This window comes from Epinephelus lanceolatus, chromosome 8 (assembly GCF_041903045.1).
Source record: "Epinephelus lanceolatus isolate andai-2023 chromosome 8, ASM4190304v1, whole genome shotgun sequence".
NCBI lineage: Eukaryota > Metazoa > Chordata > Actinopteri > Perciformes > Serranidae > Epinephelus > Epinephelus lanceolatus.
Genome location: NC_135741.1, coordinates 28,106,660 through 28,126,798, shown reverse-complemented (window position 1 = coordinate 28,126,798; position 20,139 = coordinate 28,106,660). Strand labels below are relative to the sequence as shown.

General features: G+C 41.0%; 3 protein-coding genes across 5 annotated transcripts in view; 2 read left to right on the top strand and 1 right to left on the bottom strand.

The window, feature by feature from the left end:
• Positions 1-1,597: 1,597 nt before the first annotated feature.
• wfdc2 (WAP four-disulfide core domain 2) lies at positions 1,598-3,062 on the top strand. Of its 2 annotated transcripts, XM_033628458.2 has the most exons (4): positions 1,609-1,767; positions 1,958-2,101; positions 2,246-2,383; positions 2,474-3,062. In XM_033628458.2, exons 1-4 carry the CDS (start codon positions 1,665-1,667, stop codon positions 2,605-2,607), a joined length of 519 nt encoding a protein of 172 aa, XP_033484349.1. In that variant the 5' UTR covers positions 1,609-1,664; the 3' UTR covers positions 2,608-3,062. The 2 variants fall into 2 exon arrangements, with proteins under 2 accessions (XP_033484350.1, XP_033484349.1); XM_033628459.2 differs by lacking the exon at positions 1,958-2,101 and having other exon boundaries at positions 1,598-1,767; positions 2,474-2,703.
• Positions 3,063-3,727: 665 nt separating this feature from the next.
• Positions 3,728-14,610, bottom strand: pigt (phosphatidylinositol glycan anchor biosynthesis, class T). The gene is made up of 11 exons (XM_033630252.2): positions 14,030-14,610; positions 12,644-12,821; positions 12,378-12,505; positions 12,076-12,176; positions 11,666-11,840; positions 10,660-10,757; positions 10,212-10,368; positions 9,017-9,217; positions 7,820-7,985; positions 7,556-7,639; positions 3,728-5,780 (listed from the first exon to the last, which is right to left on the bottom strand). Exons 1-11 carry the CDS (start codon positions 14,421-14,423, stop codon positions 5,531-5,533), a joined length of 1,932 nt encoding a protein of 643 aa, XP_033486143.2. The 5' UTR covers positions 14,424-14,610; the 3' UTR covers positions 3,728-5,530.
• Positions 14,611-15,489: 879 nt separating this feature from the next.
• The window catches only part of phactr3a (phosphatase and actin regulator 3a), a 50,837-nt gene continuing 46,187 nt past the window's right edge, over positions 15,490-20,139 (top strand). Inside the window, exon 1 of one of the 2 annotated variants that reach the window (XM_033627940.2) lies at positions 15,490-15,821. In XM_033627940.2, coding sequence (XP_033483831.2) covers positions 15,719-15,821 — 103 coding nt within the window. In that variant the 5' untranslated portion in view covers positions 15,490-15,718. The remainder of the gene's footprint in view (positions 15,822-20,139) is intronic. The other variant, XM_033627937.2, reaches the window with a different exon arrangement.

Here is a 20,139-nt window from a genome sequence, read left to right as displayed (position 1 = left end):
GCCAGCACATCTTAACTTCACTTTAGTTTAACTGGCATTAACCTTTATGATGAGTAGTCCCCATATCTCATCCCTAAAAGCCTGTTTTAACAAGTGTGGTGCAAATAAAACAATTTGAGCTGCTTGTCCTTGATATTAGTGACAGAGAGTTAAATGAAAATTGTTAAGACACTGGCAGTGTTTATGTTGTGCTACCTCAGTGTCAGTGAAACATTACTCAGACTTCACATCTAACAGCTTTCATGTAGCTCCTGATTCTGCCAGTAGATGGCACCACAGGGTCAGACTGAGAGCAAAATACAAAGCACGTCCACTGTCAGATACGTGACACTAAATTTTACACAGTGTAGTTCAAGTGGCAACTAAAGTGACAACGCAAGTAAATAAGACAACACAGGCAGAAAAGACATTATAAATACGAAATGCTGGTAGAGTGCACTCAAGCTAAATGTAACACAGGGTGTGTGCAGGTGTTTAAAATGTCTTATATTCTGTTGTATAAATAATTTTATAAACAGTAATCCATTAAAGTCATTAAGTAGTCTTAAATTTGATTAATTGCCACAAACATGATCTCATTTATCTTTTCATTTAAAACAACTTCAGCTTTTCTGAGTGAATTTAATCCATAAATACTTTGTATTAACTTCATGGCAAAATGTAGATTAACCTAACTCACTCTATTAACCGTATTTCTACATACAACCTACCTCTGCAGAGGATCATATATATTCCTTTACACTTACCTGCAATGCTTGACTACTTAAATATGATTAAAAATGATCTTGCAAAGGTCTTAAATGAATTAAACTGTCGTCATTATCGACCCCACAACTTGCTCAAGAACACAATCCTGTTAAATTATACCTGAGCTGTCTACACCAGTGGTTCTCAACCTTTTTTGCATTAAGGACCCCTGAACTGATACACACTGATACATATGAGGTCATGGACTCCTGTTTGATAAGATTCTGCTTCATGGACATCCATCTGAAAATATTTTGGCTGTTAGTTTTCGTATTCATATTCTATAGTCAAACTCGGGCTAGGAGTGTGTGCAGCGTTTAAGTCCTTCAGAGCCTTTAAAACTATTCTTCATGACATTTATTTCAGTTCTCTAGTATTCTTTAAACTCCACACAGACGGGTCCTAGGCGGTCTGTGTGGAGTTTGCATGTTTTCCCTGTGTCAGTGTGGGTGTTCTCTGGGTACACCAGCTTCCTCTGTGCAGGTTAGGTTAACTGGTGACTCTGAATTGCCCATAGGCGAACGCAAACATGAATGGTTGTGTGTCAGCCCTGAGATAGTCTGGTGACCTGTCCAGGGTGTACCCCGCCTCTCACTCAGTGACAGCTGGGATAGGCTCCAGCCCCCCCGGAACCCTGAATAGGATAAGTGGTTACAGAATAAAACAACTTTGACAAATACAAACTACAAAATTAATATTATGCACTAAAAAAATAGAACACTCCATTATTACCTGCTGAACAGATTCAGTTAGAAGCAGCTGAGTCTGTTGTCACATCCCACCATAAAGCTCAGCTGTGGGACTTGAAGTCTACAGGCACAAGGACCCAGCATCCTGTGCCTGGCTGCTCAGCCTGCAGGTTGTGTACTGGGATATTTGTCCAAACAGGAGTACATTCTTGAGAGAAAGAAGTTACCATGGAGCCACACTGGTCGGCAGTTTGTGCACTGGTTTTAGCTCTCGGTGCATTTTTGCACTTTGACATAGTTTCTGCTGCAGGAGCTGATGGAAATAAAACAGGTATGTTTTTTAACTTATGAGATGTGTTTAATGTGTAATCTAGCAATACACTGTGTACTTCTTTAAAAATTAATGCATGTTTGTGTTTCATTCCACCACTAAGCTGTTCAGCAGCCACACACCGTCATTAATATCTCAGTTACCACAGCTGATCTTTCTCCTCTTCTGCCTCACTGCCTCTTTCTCTCAGTGATTCTCCCCAAACCAGGCCACTGCCCACGTCGCCTTAATGTTGTCCCATCACATAAGGGGTGTGTGTGTGATGAAGACTGTCCTGCTGACCACAAATGCTGTGTCTTTGACTGTGGAGCTGTCTGTGTCCCTCCTGCTTTCAGTACGAGCCACAATGTTTAACTCTATGAAGCTTTGATTCTGAGTCTCCTCAGTGACTGAACTGATGTGGGAATCAAGCATGGACACAAACTTTTAAACTTCTCTTTTAGCTGTCTTTGTATTTAATTTATCTTTGTCCCATCAGCCAAGCCAGGAGCGTGTCCTCGCAGGAAATGGGGCTCAGGACCCTGTGCTGAATTTTGCTCCAACGACAGTGACTGCCCCAGTAATGAGAAGTGCTGCCACAATGGATGTGGACATGAGTGCATTGTACCATACACAGGTTAGATGTGAACAACAGTGGCAAAAATCCCCCAGAATTCTCCTTCCTGTGATTGGATGAATGTGACACTGTATGTTTATGTGTCTTCAGTGAAGCGTGGTCGCTGCGCTCTCCCCCAGGGAACCCCCATGTGTGCTGAGTACTGCTACCATGATGGTCAGTGTCCAGGAGAGCAGAAGTGCTGCAAGACGACCTGCGGCCACGCCTGCAGTGAGCCCTGCTGATTGGACAGCTCAGCGTCTCAGCTACACGTGTGGCACTTGTTTGGTTCCTTTCATGCAACACAGAAAATGTATCACTTTTTTTTTTTTTTTACCTTTTCAACTCCATAGTTGCACAGTTTGGTACAATATGAGCGTTAGTTTGCACAAAGTTTGGGAGTGGAAGTATTTTGTTGTTTTCCTTTAATACAGTTAAGACGCCATTTTATGTGCCTTTACTTTGAGTACATTTGGAGGAACAAGAGCAGGAGGAAATGAGTTGGTAGGGCACCATTCACATTCTAGAAAAGACCTACAGTATTTTGCTTACAAGTATTGATAGTGTATCATCTAGTATATTTTAAATGGATTAAATATGTACTGTACTTTTACATCTGTTGCTTGTAGAACTTGAAGGTTTGGAGCAATTTTCATTCCTTTGTATTTCAACCAATAAACATGTTTCCAGACCCCAGAAATGTCTTATATATTCATCACCTCGCAGGTTACAGGTCTCCAGTTGCACAGGTCTGTTTTACGGGCCTATTAAATGAGAACTCAGCTGAGAAAACAAATGATGAAATATGCTGAGAATGGAAAGTGCTTACTGGCAGAGAGCGAGTATTTAAAGAGGTGGCCAGGAATGCCTGCAGCTCGAAAGGTTTCGACACTGTTGCACCGCAACCTCACATATCTTAAAAAGCAGCTCGAATTAAAGTTAATGTACGCAGCCAGATTTAAAAAGTGTGACTAAGTGTACTCGTCTAGCCAATTACAAACGTGCAGAATGAAATGAAGGCTGAGTCACTTAAAAACACACCATGTTCTCTGGCTGTCTGTTTACTTAGAGAGATAACATAGTTTGCAGCTGACCACATATGAACATCACTTATGTGGAATGCTGCTTTTTCCTTTGTTTTCGTTCCACGCCGTTGCCAAACGTGCAGGGGTGAGACTCGCTGACCGGCCAAACACAGAGACGTCTGTGTTTGTTCTCTCGCAGTCTGCCAGAAGTGGGGCCAAGTTTGTTTACACAAAAATGTGGGCACTCAGTGGGAAGTAATAGAGCTCCAGCCCCGCTGCAGTTTGGAACAGTGTGCTTTCTTTCACTGCTCAATGTTTGAATAAAACTTGGAGAAAAAAAGATGTTTGTTAGTTTATTGAAAAGGCGTTAAAGACACACAGGTTTTGCGACACACACACCGTACCGCTTCAAATATTCACATTCTGCAGAGTGGACTTTTAGGCAGACAAACATGACAAAGGATTGATCTGGGTAAAAAGTTCAACAAACAAATGAATGGTAGTATTTACTGGTAGGGTGATGGTAATTCCATAATAACAGACTTCAATTTGCTATGAATAAGACACACTGAAACTGCATTGAACTGATAAGTGAGTTTACAACCCAACAAACTGAAGGCAATTAGCTATGAAGAGACCTGCTGAAAATCGCGTTTAAAAGAATAAGCCACCTGCAAAATGAGTTAGAATTAGTGTATCAATTACTCTGTGCGTTTCGTTAAATTCGTGAAGCAAACTGTTTTTCTCTCATGTGTTCACAGTGAACAGAGAATCCAAAAAGGCATTCTTCATAAATTGAAGTAAACAGAGAGCACATTTAACAAAAGCAAAACTATATCATATCTGTTTACGAACTCTCACAAAACCCATGCAGTACAATTGCACCGTACTTCCCAAACACATGCACATAGCTAAAACCTTATAGCTTAAAACACGTCAGTAAAAACAGTCGCTTGCATGGCTGAGTAGTGTATCTGGGCACACATGTGTCTTTGAACTTTGCTCAAGCAGAGCTCATTTGTATGAATGTGCTCAGGCACACTCAGGGTGCACTACTCGTAGGCAAAAGTGTTTTAAATCTTAAGGTTTTTCTAGGGGAAAATGCATGTGTTTGAGAAGTACTGAGAAAACGACTGAAAAAAATGAGACTTGGACTATATTGCACGAGTTATGTGAGACTTTGTACACAGATATTTTTGTATAGTTTTGCTGATGTTAAACGTAGTCCCCGTTTACTTCAATTCATGAAGAATGTTAGCTGTTCGCTGTGGAGGCATGCAAAAAACACAAAGTGTTGACCAGTTGAAATACAAATCATCAGTTTGTGGGTGAAGTCTGTTAACATTCGAGCATGCATCCAACAAACAAGTGCAAAATAAACTTTTGATAAGAGGGCTTTTCCTTTTTATAGAACAAGCAGTTCCAGGTGAGAAATGCTGCCTAGAACAAATTTAAAAGAATGACGGATTTGGTATTTTTATGAGTTTTCTTTTCTCATATATTAAAACTACTACAGAGCATGTGTCAGATAAGACAAATAAATTAGGAACTGTATAAATAGAGGACATACCACTGGATGTCCCACAGTTAGACTTAGCTGCTGTGTTCTGGTTGGACATGGGAAACTCAGTATTTTCAGAGTTATTTGACAACCTGTCCTAACTGATCAGGAGATTATCCTTTTGCTATCCTTTTGTAATGCTGTGTAAGACCATCAGTCTCATATCTGTAGAAACATCATTAACAAAGTAACTAAGTGTCTCAGAGACACTGTGGCTGCATCATGATGTTGTGGAGTTATGGCCTCAAATATAAAAAACAAAAACAATCAAAACTCTGATGCAGTTACCATAGCAACACGCTGCACAGATCTGGTCCTTTTCTTTACATCCAAGTAGAGACATTTCCATATTTCTCACCCTTCACCAGCAGGAGAGGATCCTGAATACATTTGTGTTCAAAAGAACAATGTGTCTTCTTCCATCTGAAAACAAAACCTTCAAGTTGACCGTTTCAAAAAAAAAAAACATTCATACCAGTGCTTGACTCAGTTCTTCCCTGAATATCACATGTTTACCAGTGGTTTCACCAAAAGGAAAGCTTCCTTTCTATAAGTGGAGCCAGTTGGCGTGTGTGTCCAGCCTCAGAGTGGTGGCACGCCCCTCATCTTGCGGATGATGTTGGCTATCCGCTTGGCCAGTCCCGGGCTGGGCTCTTCTATCTGGAAGCTGCGGGTCAGTAGGTTGTAGAGGGAGCCGTAACCCACAGCCACCACAGTGCAGGTCAGGCAGATGACATTGTAAGGCATGCTGAAGTCTGGGGTTGGCAGGTTGACCAGCAGAGGCTCTGTGTAGACTCGCACAAAGTAGGTGGATTCCTCTTTACAGGGAAAACTGCAGGGAGACAGGAAATCTGATCATTCAGATGTGTTTCTTTTTATTTTCCTTTTCCCCAACTTTAAACACCAGTTAGTGCGTACATGTGTAGACAATATGGACATACTAATGGATTAAAAGAAGGCAGCAGCAGATGTACAGATGTTACTGATTTACAAAACATAAAAGGACACAGACAAGTAAAGGAGGGTGTGATCTGTTTGGGTTTGGATGCATTTCAGACAAGCTCTGCAGGATGGGTTCAGTTTAGTATTGTTATATTTTTGTATTCATACATACACACCCAGCTGCATGTCTACATTTACATTTGTACTTGAGTTTTGACATAAGCTCACTGGCAGTAGGATAGATCTGAGAGTTACTGCATATATTACTGTTCAAATTGAATTTATTGTTGTTACGTTGATATCTCCTGTCAGGGTTCATGGCGGGGATCCTTAAAAAATCTTAAAATAACATTCAATTCATCTAAGAATAAGGTCTTAATTGGTATATAAATGTCTTAAGATCCTCAAGCCTACCCTCACTTGACGTCCCTAGGTTAAGGTTTCTTCAGAAGTGCAGTTAGTTACAGTGTGGGCACCATGCTTACTCCAACAGCTTGTTGGACCATCACAAAGGGGCGGGGCTTAGCGAAAGGTCAGTTCTGTGCCTGAGGAGATTAGGCTTGCTAGCACATTACCCGTTTTTATATCATTGCTTAAAACGTATTCTTATAGAAATGCTTTCCCTTTCAATGCCTGGTTTGTTCTTTTGTGATTTGTAACTTTTTGATTTCCTTTTGTTCTGTTTTTGCCTCTGTACACATTATTTTTCTTAGCTCTTAACATTTTTTTTAAATTATTGTGATGTTATTGTCTTATTTTCGTGCACTTTGGAAGGCACTCTGTAACCTTGCTATACAAATAAAGTTATTATTATAATTTAAATCAATCTTTCAAAAGTTGTAAAAATGCTCTGATGTGAAAAGTAGGATTTTATGATTTTTCTTGTCTGATGTTGCAATGTAAAATCTCAAAATTGCTAACTGTGTTTTGTTTTTTTAATTTACCAAATGCCTCTTACATTAACGTCATGCAGATCAAGACAGCAAAACCAACAACACTCATATTTTGTTTTCTGCCCGGGATGCTCACTGTCTGCTAGCTAGCTGTCGCTGCACCCTGGACGACATGGGGGACTGTAAATTCAATTTAAAAGCTGGTGTTTAACCAGGATTTCGCAGCATGGCTGATGTCAGTACAAAAAAATGCATATGAGGCTCAGCGTATTTTGTGCAAACAAGTTTTTCAAACTCAGAACAATGGGGATCAAGGCAGTGGAATCCAACATGCAGAGTCAGACACGCAAAATCGCCAAGAAAACCTACCAACAAACAGTATTTCCCAAAAAACTCATGTTTTGTGTTAAAATAAATATTTGGGAAAAACTGTCTCTGATCCAAAATAATTTATGTCAGGTCATGTTTTTTCTCTCTTCAATTTGGGTTATTTTAAAACTGGTCTTAAATTTCATTCTGAGTAGCTTTGAAAAAATCTAATTTGCCTTAAGCCGTAGGAACCTTGGTTGTGTTAGCAGAACCAAACATTGTGAGAATATTTTCCTACATTTCGAGTGTAGTCGTGTTGTGTTCTTGGCGACAGCTCAGGCCACAAGTAGCAGTAATATGATTTGTGTTGTGAAATGTGTTTCTTCTACAAAAACTCAAACAATATGTGAATAAGTGGCAACAACAGACATTTTCCTCAGAAAACAAACAACTAGATACTCACAAGCTGCTGAAAAGTGGCCGTTCCTGAGTGCTGTTTGTATCCATGGCGACAATGCTTGGTACAAGAGAGCTGATTACTGAAGACCTAAATGTTGAAGAGACAGATCTGAGTCATTTTTAAACCAAAAACCATCCACTCTTCCGCCTCTCAAAATAAAACAACACCTGCAGCTTTTAAAAGGTCGTTAAAGCAACATGTGTGCTGCATCTTCTTTCAGCAACCTCTGGAAATAATCATTTGAGAACAACTCTGCGTGCTTCATACCCGACATAGAAGCCGTGGTTGGGATCAGGAGTGTATTCGGTCCACTTGAGCAGAGCCCTCTCAAACTGCACTGTGACCTCAGTGATGGAGTTGGGAGGCAGCTGGACCAGCATCTCCAGCAGGTGGGGCCTCACACGGTCCTTAGACGGCTGGTAGTGGATGTAGCCTGGTGGAAGGGGAACAACATGAGCGACCACTTATCCACTGCTCTAATGTTTATCCACAGCTCTTTGTAGTTTCACTAAGTTATTTAAGAGACTAATATTATATAAAATATTATGTTTGAGCAGGAACCAAACACCAAAACAATCCTGGTCCACTAAAGCTTTCATGACAGAGAATACGACTCATGTTCTCCTCCTTCTGGTGAAAAGATGCACCTGCATGGAGTTACATGAAACAGTGATTCCTGTGAGGAAACTAAGAACCTACAGTATGTGTAACTTACTGTACCTAGTAAAAAAATGTAACCTATCTGTAGGAACAAGGTATCTACAGGTATCAGACAGTTAAATTTAAGGCTTTTTAAGGCCCGTTCAAGACACCTTTTAACCAAATTAAGGACAGATTTTGGGACGAATCATGTTTTACTTGTTTTAGCATTGCAGGCAAGTAGTATATATGTGGTCATGTGCATTAGTATTATGTAAGAATATGGTTATTAGAGTGAGTTAAGTCAATCTAAATTTTACCAACAGTATCAAACTGACTATGGATCTATAAATGTGTTTAAACAGGACAGATGCAGTATTATGTAGAATCTTAAAGTGTCTTCACCTGGCTAAATAAAGGTCTAATGATAATACAATGACACCATGTTCCACCTCCAAGCTCAAATCTCAGAAGCTAACACTTTGCTCACTCTCTTTGCTTACGCTGTCTACAAACAGTGTGTGTTGAGAGTGCGTCACCACTCTTTGCTAACAGCTGAGTGGGAGTTTCCATTTGAAAAACACAGAAAATAATGCAGATGGACCCACACTTTAACTTCAGGTACATTAACACAGAAATGTTACACCGCCTCACTTTACATTTGCTCTTTGTGTGAGGCCGATCTGATTTCTATAATCAGTTATAAGTGGCTTTTATTTATTTACCTCTCATAATCAAATCCCTCCAGTGTTTGGCACATTGATAGTTGTTATTTTCAAACCCTGTTAGCACACGCCTTCTTCTCAGCTTTCTAAAGTGACTCACTGGGCTTGTTGTCCTTCGCCTTGCTGGTCACAGTGAGGGTGTGGATGTAGAGACGAAGGTACCAAGGCACCGAGTCCAGCAGCAGCACGGGGAAAGACCTGTAGGGGTGGTTGTTGTACATGAGCGTGTGAATCTCTCCTGTCTGCAGCCCATAGCCAGCCACATAGCGCTCAGCGTGGAGCAGGGGACGCAGCATGTCACCTGCAGACAGTATGACAAAATGAGGTTTAATGGTCGAACATGTGGGAAAAATTGCAGCAGAGATAAGAAATATGGCAATAAAACAACTTCAAGGGGAACCTATTTGTTGCCATTTGCACAAGGACATTATAAGTGTGTGACACATCACATTATGTTACATTATTTCCTGATTAAATGGATGTGTTATTGGTGCTTTGATGTATTTTCAAACGTTTTGAATGAATTCCTGAATGGTTGGTTGTCAATTGTTTAATATTAGTAAATAAAAACAAACATTAATGTTGTGGTAACAATGATAACACACGTTATGGAGGCTATGGTGCTCAGATATACAGGTGTGCCTTGAGATTTTGGCCTGCCCTTTGGTGGGCCTTGGGCACCATACCATTCTGTGTTGGGAAGGGCTGTAGCTCCCCCTGCTGGGATCTACTTGTTGTGCTAGTTACAGTCACCAATAATTAACCCCAACTGTGTATGTTGTTTGTGATACTGCCAGAATACACACTGAAGAAGGATGTCTTGACAAAGCATCCGTGTGACAATATTAAAAGGTTAAATTAGAGTTTGACACATTAACAGAGAGACCTCTGGGAGCAAACAGGAACTGCATTGCTTTGGTATAAATCTCAACAGTCTTGGACACAAATAGCGTTTTCTTATTTGCTCTTGCTTTAAAAAAAGTTAAAACGGTCAAATGTTGCAATCTGAAAGTGCAATCATCTGCTGCCTGCTGAGGACTTCCTGTTCCAACACAAAGAACAGGTTGCAACAGATCAGACTGCAGACTGTACATGAAATGATTACAGCGCAAACACAGACTGAGAATAGAAGAAGAGGAGTTACAGAATGTAACCAGGAGAGATATGACAAACAGATGCAGCTGACACATTGTATTATTGTTAACTCCTATGGTCTTTCTTGTTGCACTGAATCATAAATAATTATGTCCAGCCTCTTACACAAAGCTGTGTCGTGTTCTGCTGCTCTCACTCACCCTCACTGGATTTCCAGCGTATCAGCAGGTTGAGCGAGCGCACGGTGCCAAAGGTGACTTGTTGGGTCAGATCGTAGACAGAGAAGGTTCGTCTGTCCCCGAGCACCACTGCCTGGCTCAGCAGGGGAGTGGCCGGGCTCAGCTCAAACTGCTCCCCCTGCAAAATGACATTACATTTCTCTTGTGCTGCACATCTGCATACATACTGTTCAAAGATTACACCTTCTGCCACTGGCAGGACTGTGTGAGCATGTGTGTCCTCACCAACACAGGGGCCTGCTCTAATAAACAGCTCCAAAGCACTACTACAGGTCAAAAACCCCTCAGGGAACCTTTAAATATCTCCACCTTGACAGTACTTTGACTCTTTTGCCTTCTGTGAAGTTTACATCAAGGGAGATAACTAATCATGTGATGCAGATGAGAGCATATTAAGTAGGAGTCAAACCTGAGGGTTGTCTGTGATGTCGATGTAGATTTTACTGGAGGAGGCCAGTGGACAAGCTTCTGTCAGGGTCCGAGAGAACATCTTGAACAGAGACCACTCTGTGGGGACAAGCAGCTCAAGTTAACACAGGTTTTTTTTTTAACAACCAAACACACAGAAACACTCAGAAATTTTGAACATAAAGGGAAGGCTTTGTGTTTCAGTGACTAATGGAGACAACAATTATTGGAATTGGTCCAGTATTGAGTGACAGACACGCTACAACGTAAATACTTAGGGTATCAGTGCATCGCCCATTAACCTCCACTGAAAGTGCTTCTTTTCACCACTGACAGGCTCAGATTATTATTTTAAATGTTTAATAAGATTATGGGAAGGATTCCTAAAGAGAAAGACATTTTTGTTAACAAGTAATATCCTTTTTGTTTCACTAGAAACAGACCTTAAATTGCCATCACCAAAGCAAACAAAACCCCATTAAAATAATCAATAATTTTATCACTGTAAAACAAGCTTCATTCAAAGTCGACAGAAACAAAATAAAACTCTCAAAAACCACCTTGGTTCATCTTTACACTGTTTCAGCAATCATTAACTCTGCTTTGATTGAAATAAACCCTTAATTCACCCAGTAGGATGTGAAAATATACCAGTTCTATACACACTAAAATTACTGTTTATTTAAATGGAGTCTGGTGGGCTTTTCGATAGAGACTTCAGGGCTATTTCTAGTGAAACAAAATGGATCCTACTCTTTAACACAAAGGTCTGTCTTTGTAGGGATCCTTTCCATGATGTTGTCAAATACTAAGACAAATAATCTGAGTCCATCAGTGGCAAAAGTAAACACCTAAAAGTGCTCAAATGCCCCTAATGGTTACTGTACTGTACCAATTTCAAAACTGCTGTTACTTAGACACAAAAACATGGGAAAGTAGTGTCCAAGTTGAATACCAAAGTTACTTTAAATGTGGGGTGAATGCAGTTAAAATGTGCTTTTGCTCACCTCGTTTGCCCTGACCGGGGGTGTGCAGGTCAAAGACCACGTTCAGTGTCTGTCTCAGCTCCCAGGATGTGGTTTTGCACTGCCAGTCCTGACACACGGGTCTTATGTGCACTGCCTGAGAATGAAAACTACTGTGGAAGAGTTTCTCTGACTTCAACAGCACAGCGAGACCAGCCTGCAAATGCATCATGACAACACAAAGAAACAGAAGAAGAAAGTGAGTTAGCTGCAGTCAGCAACATCTGAACACTGGAGAGTCAGTTTGAATATATCATCTTGAGAATGTCCTTGTATGTGGTGCTCAAGACGCAAGATCCTGGATGTTAATATGTGCATCATACAACGGAGCACACATGCTATTTAAGTGTTTTAAGAAATACATAAAGAGACACACACACACAGACACTCACCTTGGATCCACATGGCAAGAGTTTCTTCCAGGGTGTCAAATTCTCAGTGCAAACAATCTCTCGTGGGAGGGTGGCATAGCGAAGGAAGCGGTGATCCGTCACTTCGAATTCAACACGCACGCACACACACACACACACACACACACACACACAAAAAATCAGTCTATGCATCTTGGACAGTATCTCTTGCACCTGCATGCTGCTAGTTTAAGGCATCTAATCACAGCATTTGCTTCTATTCAGGCTCATCACTAGAAAGCTTCACATTAACACCAAGGGAGATTGAAGGAACTTCTCTTTACCGTTGCTGATACCCAGCGGTTTGAAGGATGCACTGGGCTGAACAGTGTTGGTGGAGTCAATGAAGTTCAGTGAAGCGCAGAAGATCCCCGACAAAACATTTGTCAGCTCCTTCCACGTGCCATCCACACTAATAAGGGCAGAAACATTGTATGAAAACATTACAATGAATGATGGCGCACACGGCAGGATTTGGTCAAAGACTGCTTTTTGTTGAACTTTTGAACATTTGTTTGATGCTCTGCAGCCACCAGAGGGCCATACTCACTCTGTTACAGAATCCTGGAACCAGACCCAGAGTTCAGCACCAGGAGGGGACGGCAGAAAGGGCTGCCCCCACTGCATGGTCCTCCAGTAGCCCTGTGTGAAGGAGATGTGCAGCTCTCGCACTGAGAACTTGGAGATGACCTGGCCCAGGGACTTGGGAAAGAGCCGGTAGTGGGACACTGAGAAACACAACATAACATCACACAGTTTAGGGTTATGGTAAGCAAAACTGCTGTCTAATGATACGATTATGAGTTAACTATAGAAAAAATGGGTATATAGTGTATGTAATTTATGGGATGTGTATCTAGCTCTAGCCTCTGTAATATTCTTTCAGAGTTTACCTGAGCTAGCCTAGTGTGAGGCTACAGCTTTGGTGAAAAAATAAATAAAAATGAATGAACAGTAGATCTACTTCTGTCTTGTCAATTTTACTTTACTACAGTGTCAAAATTAATTTGATGCAATCGTCAAACCTTGAGACTTCAAACAGGAACTGATATTTTCTGTCATAAGTTACATGCAAATAAAGACTTTTAAGTCATTTTAATGTTAGTAAGAAGACTAAATAAAGAAAGACTGAAAAAAATAAAATTGTATCAGAGGGTAATCTTGTCACTGTTTAAATTTTTCATCAGATTAATGGTGCATCAAGAAACCACTTAGAAACCTGGGGTCTCATTTCTAAACATTGCATACACCCAAAAGGAGGCCCGAAATGAGGCTTCACAAGGAAAAGTTGTGATGTATAAAGACAGACTTGATGGGAGAAACTATGCTCATGAACATTTTGGAGATAAGAATCTGGCAACGCATATAGTGAGGTGGAAGCCTGATTGTAAAAATTGTCAAATACTTTTTGGCGCACACCATTTTTGACTTTTGTTCGTATGTACATTTGTAGTATGGATCCTACGCACTGTTTTATAGATGAGACCCCTGGATATATAACATAAAATCAGGGGTGTAGCATGTCTCCCTCAGGCACCTTCTCATTTTTTTATTCAAAGTCATTCTGCTCTCTTTGCCTTTCCTTTCTTTCTTTTCTTTTTTGGGAACCCTGAATGCCCTTTCTTGAGTAAAGACATGAGCAGCATCCCTTTCTGGGCTCTAACTAAGCTTAGAGACAGATCATTTTGTGCCTTTAAGGGTAGGATGGGCCTCAGGGAGCTTCCACTATTTTTTTTTAAATACAAAGGTTAGTCTTCCAACCACTTAATTCAGGTAATTTTAACCTAGTTATGGCACTAATTATTTATAAATATAAAAACTGCACACAAAATCAAACTTTTCATTCCAAAGTGAAATGGGCTTTTGTCAGTGTCCCCGGGGATATATAAAGTTGTATCTTACCATTGTATTCAGTCAGTGCTAACAGTTAGCTTACCTTTATTTCCCCTCATGAAGTCAGTCTCCCACAGGGTGCGGAACTGGAAGCTGGCGTAAATATCTCCTGAGTGCAGCGGCCTGATGACCAGCTCCTCCTGGAAATCGTCTTTATGTTGAGGTATCGAGGAGGTGACCGCGGGTTCAGGACCAGAATTGTCCTGTTCGTCGGTTGCAGCATCATCTTCAACCTCAGTGGCTTCCCACCGCCTCTCCTCCACCGCGGGCTGCTCGGCCGTTTGTCCCGCTGTCTCTGTGGCCGTTTGCGGATTATCAACCGCGGCGGCATGGTGACCACCAGGCAGTGTCGAGTCTTGGCTGTCTGCGATGATAAAAACCGACAAACTGTAAAGAATGAGCAGCATAGCCGAGTAGCGGCACCTGTGAGCTGCCATTTTTGCTTCTACGGTGGTGGTTCACTTCCGCGTTGTCGCGTCACACGTAGAACCAGCCAATGAGCTGCTTCCATATGTGTTCCTGTGTCACCGTCTTTGTTTTAGGAAAAATATTTTTTATTTCTGTCATATTTGACGAGTATATAATAATATTTTAGTGGTAATTATATAATTTCAAGCAATTATTGTAAACATAATAGTAATTTAACGGAGCGTCGATGTCATTTATGCATTTACGCTGTGTTATTTGTCACTGTTTAATCTCTTTGATTTATGTGGTTTTACTTTGTTCTTTATGTTTTAATTAGCTTTAATAGCAGTTTTTTTCCCCGTGTGTCACCAAACATATTATTTTTTTGTACACCCCCAATGACGATATGGTGTCTAATGTTATTTTTAATGTGAAAGCGGTAGCATCTAGATCTTAATTATGCTTTCAATACAGTTATTTGAATTTAGATTTTGGGGTTTTCATATACATTGTTCCTCTAACAATATGTCGCGTTTTTGACATAATAACGTTGGGTCATAGTTTGCAAAGCACATAAACAGCGCTGTGCATCCTTAAATATAAATATACTGTGCTTTGAAAATTTGAATTCATGCAGAAATTGCAAGTCATAATGCAAACCCCTGATCAATATACCTTTAATTTATGTCAGCATATATCTAAGAGTACAGTAAATGCACATCATCAGTTGAAAAATGTCATATATGTCCATTGTTGCATTCTAATCAACCAATTACAGCCAAATGCCATATTAATTCTTGATTGATGGCAGCCTTTTACAATGCGTGCTCGAATTAATCGGGCATTTCATAGCGTTTGGGCTGGTTAGACCTATGCTTATAGACCTTAAATAAACGATGCGAGGAGGGGGGTTGTAAAAGGATGATGATGAGTTGCCAATATGTTTTAGCCATTAAATACATACCGGTAAATATACAGTATGAGCCCCAAAAAATGTATCAATGTGTGCATCCTAGTTGGTGTGCTGAATATTTTGTCGTGTTGCTGGACAGGGACGGGCATCATCGGGGGCATATCACCCCTCCCACATCCACACATCATCGCGCACACAGCCCAGACGCTCAAACACACACACACACACACACACACACACACACACACACACACACGGAATTTCTGCTCAGCCATGGCTCCCTGGTAGATGCTCAAAGCGGCTGTTGTCAGAGCGAATTAAATCTGCACTCGCTCGCTGCTTTCCTCCTGACCTTGCCTGCCTCTGGTAGGGTTTTCAATATTTTATTCAGGATTCCTGTGCTGTCTCCCCATGGCTACATCGGATGGACTAGACGGCTGTCTGCAACGAGGCAGATCTCAAAGTGACCCGAACATACTCACCGAACCGGGCATCGATTTGGCTCATGGCACAGGTAAGATAGACGCGTCATTGTCTGGGTATTTATTTGCTATATGTGCAAGTGTTTTCATGTTTCCGCTTCTTTGGTCGATGCAGCGGTTTTTTTTCATAAAGCATCCTCGCCTGTGCTTGCCCAGTAGGATATCACAACGCCGAGGGTTAATTAGCGCATATGCTTCCAACCTCTTGGACGTGAAATACAGTCTGTAACGCTGGATCGCGGAGCTGCAAATTGGAAATTAATGTGCCATATCAGCGTCTGTGAATGGCTGCATGCCCCTCCAGATTTGCGCGTTAGGAAGACGCCTGTAGCCCATTGGGCTGTTATGGCTGCAAGTAGTGTTTAGGAATCAGCGTGTAGGCCGTTTAATATGATATTAGCGCGTGCAACATTTACAGTATGTCTTGCCGTCTTCATGATGCCAAACTCCCCAATGAGCGCGTGGATTTATCGTCACAAAATCCGCATGCATGTGTGGTCCATGATGCCAGGCTGAGCGTATTTGTTGTCTTATCGCAGCCACCATTATAGCCCCGTTATTCAGGAGGCACACGAGGGTTGTTTGGCGTTAGGTTTTGTTGTGTTGCATTTTTAAAAATGCACATGCACATATTTTTTCCCTGTATGAAGCATATAGCCCTGACCCTGCCTATTGACAGCTCTGTCACCCCCGCCCCCTTCTCTCGTCCCTTTACTGAAATGATCACTGTTGTGATCAATGACCGGGCCGTCCACGTGATGCAGGCGATGGGTGGAAATATCCCCAATTCAGCGCAGCCATGCACTCACACAATTCGATTCACCAATTCATGCAGGTGTGCTTTCCAACATAGAGCCCTTGTTTATCTCCCTGTGCTCTGTTAGTCATCCCTCTGCATATGGAATAATGAATTGATCTTTCATTAAGAAGAGGAGAGCACCAGGGAGCAGTCACTTCTCTGATGAACTCCTGCAAACACGCTTCATGTGCGTCTTGTGGTGTTTGCTCTCAATTCTTCCTGAATGTACCAATATACCTTCAGTGCAAGTACATGGTGTGATTTTTATGTAAGTGAGGCTATTTATGGTCATGTTGTGTGGGTTTGGAAAGAGTCATTGCCTGTACTCCCACGCATGGCGAGTTTTACGCACATGAAGAGTGCTTGACTGGATGATTCAGAAAAAAAAACTGTGTCATTCACCTTTCAACTGCTCACTAATGAGGTTTTTCACATCTCTCAAATCACACCTGTCTGCAGTCATCAACTGCCCATAGCACATTTTAAATGGACTCTCGCTGAATTCAACCCTCCTATGGATGATTTAATTCACACATAGGCGGATGTGATAATGTCACACTGGGTCTGTGACACACCTGAATAAACAACACAGCAGCCATTGCTGGTGATGAGAGCTGAAGCTATCAGGGGACGCTGAATATCAGCCCTGGAATATGCACAACTGTGTTACTGTCAAAGATGTGAATACAGTTGTCAATACACTGCAAGGACAATGTCAGTGTCTGGTGACCCAAAGTACACAACATCGCCCACCCCCTCTCTGTGTGGATCATCACTGCGCCAGCGTCTGGGACACCAGTCTTTGCCAAAGGATTACTTTGGCCAAGACTGCCTTTCCCCCCCAACACAGTGGCCCTTGCAGCTGCAGAGGCTGACACTGTATTCATCCACTTACTCAACGCTGGGGGAAAAGAGTCAATAGAGACAGCAGCCACAGTTGCCTATCACAGAGAATCCTGGCAGTGTTTTCTCTTGAATGAAGGTGCAGTAATGACACAGCAGGACAAGTCCTACTTTTTATTAAGTCTGTGGAATAACATTTCAAAGTGTTAAAGCATGACTCTGATAATGTTTTCTCTTATTGTTGCTATAGTCTTTTCATTCCGGAGAGTGAATGGAGACATCCTCTTTGAGCTGCTGATTCATATTTCACAGTTATTTAGGAACATAAGTCTGGTAACAGGAGCAGCGGTATAAAAACTTGTTTAGTCAGTTTGTTCAGACAAGGACCCTTTAGATTCTCCTGCTAATAAAATGTCACTTTCACTCAAACGTCCACTTAGTCATTGCAGAGTGTCGACCAAGGTAATGGTGTGGAGAGGACACCTTGAAGCTTTGCGGACAGGGAGCGTGTCCAAGCAGGGCTGTCCCTGTGGCTTCATTCCACAAAGTAATTCTTCTGTCCTATAGAAAGATGTACACGGCTAGAGAGGCACCGGTGAGGAAGACTCAGGCAGTAAGTTTGGAAAGAGTTACATCGGACACGTATCAGGAGAGTGTAGGATGGGAATATCATTAATAATTCAGTATATATACACAAATATGGTGCAGATACAGCTGCAGCTAACAATTACTTCCATCATCAGTTGGACTGTTTAAGCTTTAATAAATGAATAATTCATATTTTGCGCCATAGAATGGAATAAAAGGGTAAAACATGCTCATCACAGAATGGCACAGTCAGTTTTTTGTTTGACCAACACTCTAAAACCCAACAATATTGAATGTACAATGATATAAAACAGAGAAAAGCAGCATCTTCTCCACCGTGAGAAGCAGAAAGTAACAGATGTGTGGCATTTTTGCTCCCTAAATCACAAGATAAAGAAAGTAATGATGGAAGCTAGTGTAAACAGATTTTTGTTTATGAAATCTTACATAATCAACTTATCTTTTCAGCATTACAGCAGGTGCAAATGACCATCTTATTCTTTTTATGAAAACCCTGCGTAACAAAAAATGCTCTAATAATTCACGAATAGGGATGGGAATTGAGAACTGGCTCCAAGTTGTCCAATGTATCGGAATCATATGCCTCTGAGCTTGTCAGTACTTGACAGTATTGTATTGCAAAACAATGGCGTTAAAGTCATGAGTCTGCACAGCTGGAAACCTGCAACAAGAAAGAGTCATGGTAGACAGCAAAAAATGGTCCAAAGCAGTGATGTAGTGCTAGTTGATGATATAAGATGCATAGGTTTACAAGGAGGAAGTGGGTATACTCTCCTATATATTCCAATGGCTTTTTGGCTGATAGGTGGGTACACTGTAAACAGACAGAGAAGAAAGTGGGTATGCCCCATATACTGTACCTGTGTGTACTCTGCACAGCATGCACCTCTGGTCCAAATCCTGGCTTAATTTCATGAAGAAAGATGACAGTAGGGCTGCTGTAATGTCTGTAAAATGATAATTTTAAGTAAAGGTGGAAACAGCTAGCCTGGAAATCCAGATGCCCCGCCCCTAGCAAATTTGAATTTGCACTGCGCGGGAGTCTGGATGTCCAGGCTAGAAAACAGCAGCAGTATGCTGAAACATCTTTCAACACAACATTGGCTTAAATTCCAGGTGTGCCATGTATTTGACACTCAATGCATGAGTGCAGCTACTTTCCAACCAAGCAGCACGCCTGTTACTGAGGGTGAATATCCTCTTATGATAACATTAGTGCCACGCGCGCAGTTTTTTTTTTTTTTTTTTTTTTTTTTTAACTTTGACCGAGAAAACCTAAATTTCATTCAAATATTTTAAACCTTTATTTAAGACACGGGAAATCACTTTGTGAGGACCCTTATTTTCAGTGATGCCGAGCATGAACAAAGACATTAAAAACAATCAATAAGCAAACAAAGAACCATTATGCATACCAGTTAAAATAGAAATTAAATCATACAAAACAAGAAACAATAATAGCAACATATTTTAGCTAAAAGCAGTTATACAAGATAATAAACATGTCATGGAATAGATGTATAGTTAAAAGCATTACACTCAGTTAGAACAAGATCTGAAATAAAGCATTTAAACAGCTGTAAGGGTGGCAGAGTGTCCAAAATTAAGGTCTTTTGCAGATGATTCCAGGTGTAAGGTGCACTGTAATCGAATGACATTTTTCCTAATTCAGTTCTGATTAAAAGAATGTGGAGAAACAACCTATTCTGTGAGTACAAAGAATCTGTCATTTCAGAGTCAAATTGGATGAAATATAGGGTGGGAGCATCTGCATCAAAGCTTTATAGATGAATAAAAGCCAATGTTGGTGAATGAAAACATGGCCATACAAATATTTTCTCATTTCATCCACTGTAGATGATGACAGACTCTTTCTACACTGTGTTTAGACTCACAGACAATAAAACAGTTGACGCTAAAAACTTGCATAGGCCTACTTTTTTCCCGCACAGAAATTTGATTAGGAATCAGACTAATAAACGGAATTGATAACTGAACTGAAGAAGCTTCTTGGATGAGAAGCGAAATGCCTTCAAGAAACGCAAGCAAGTCCAGTTGCCTACAATATAGCACTTATGGAATCAATGATGGCATTGGTA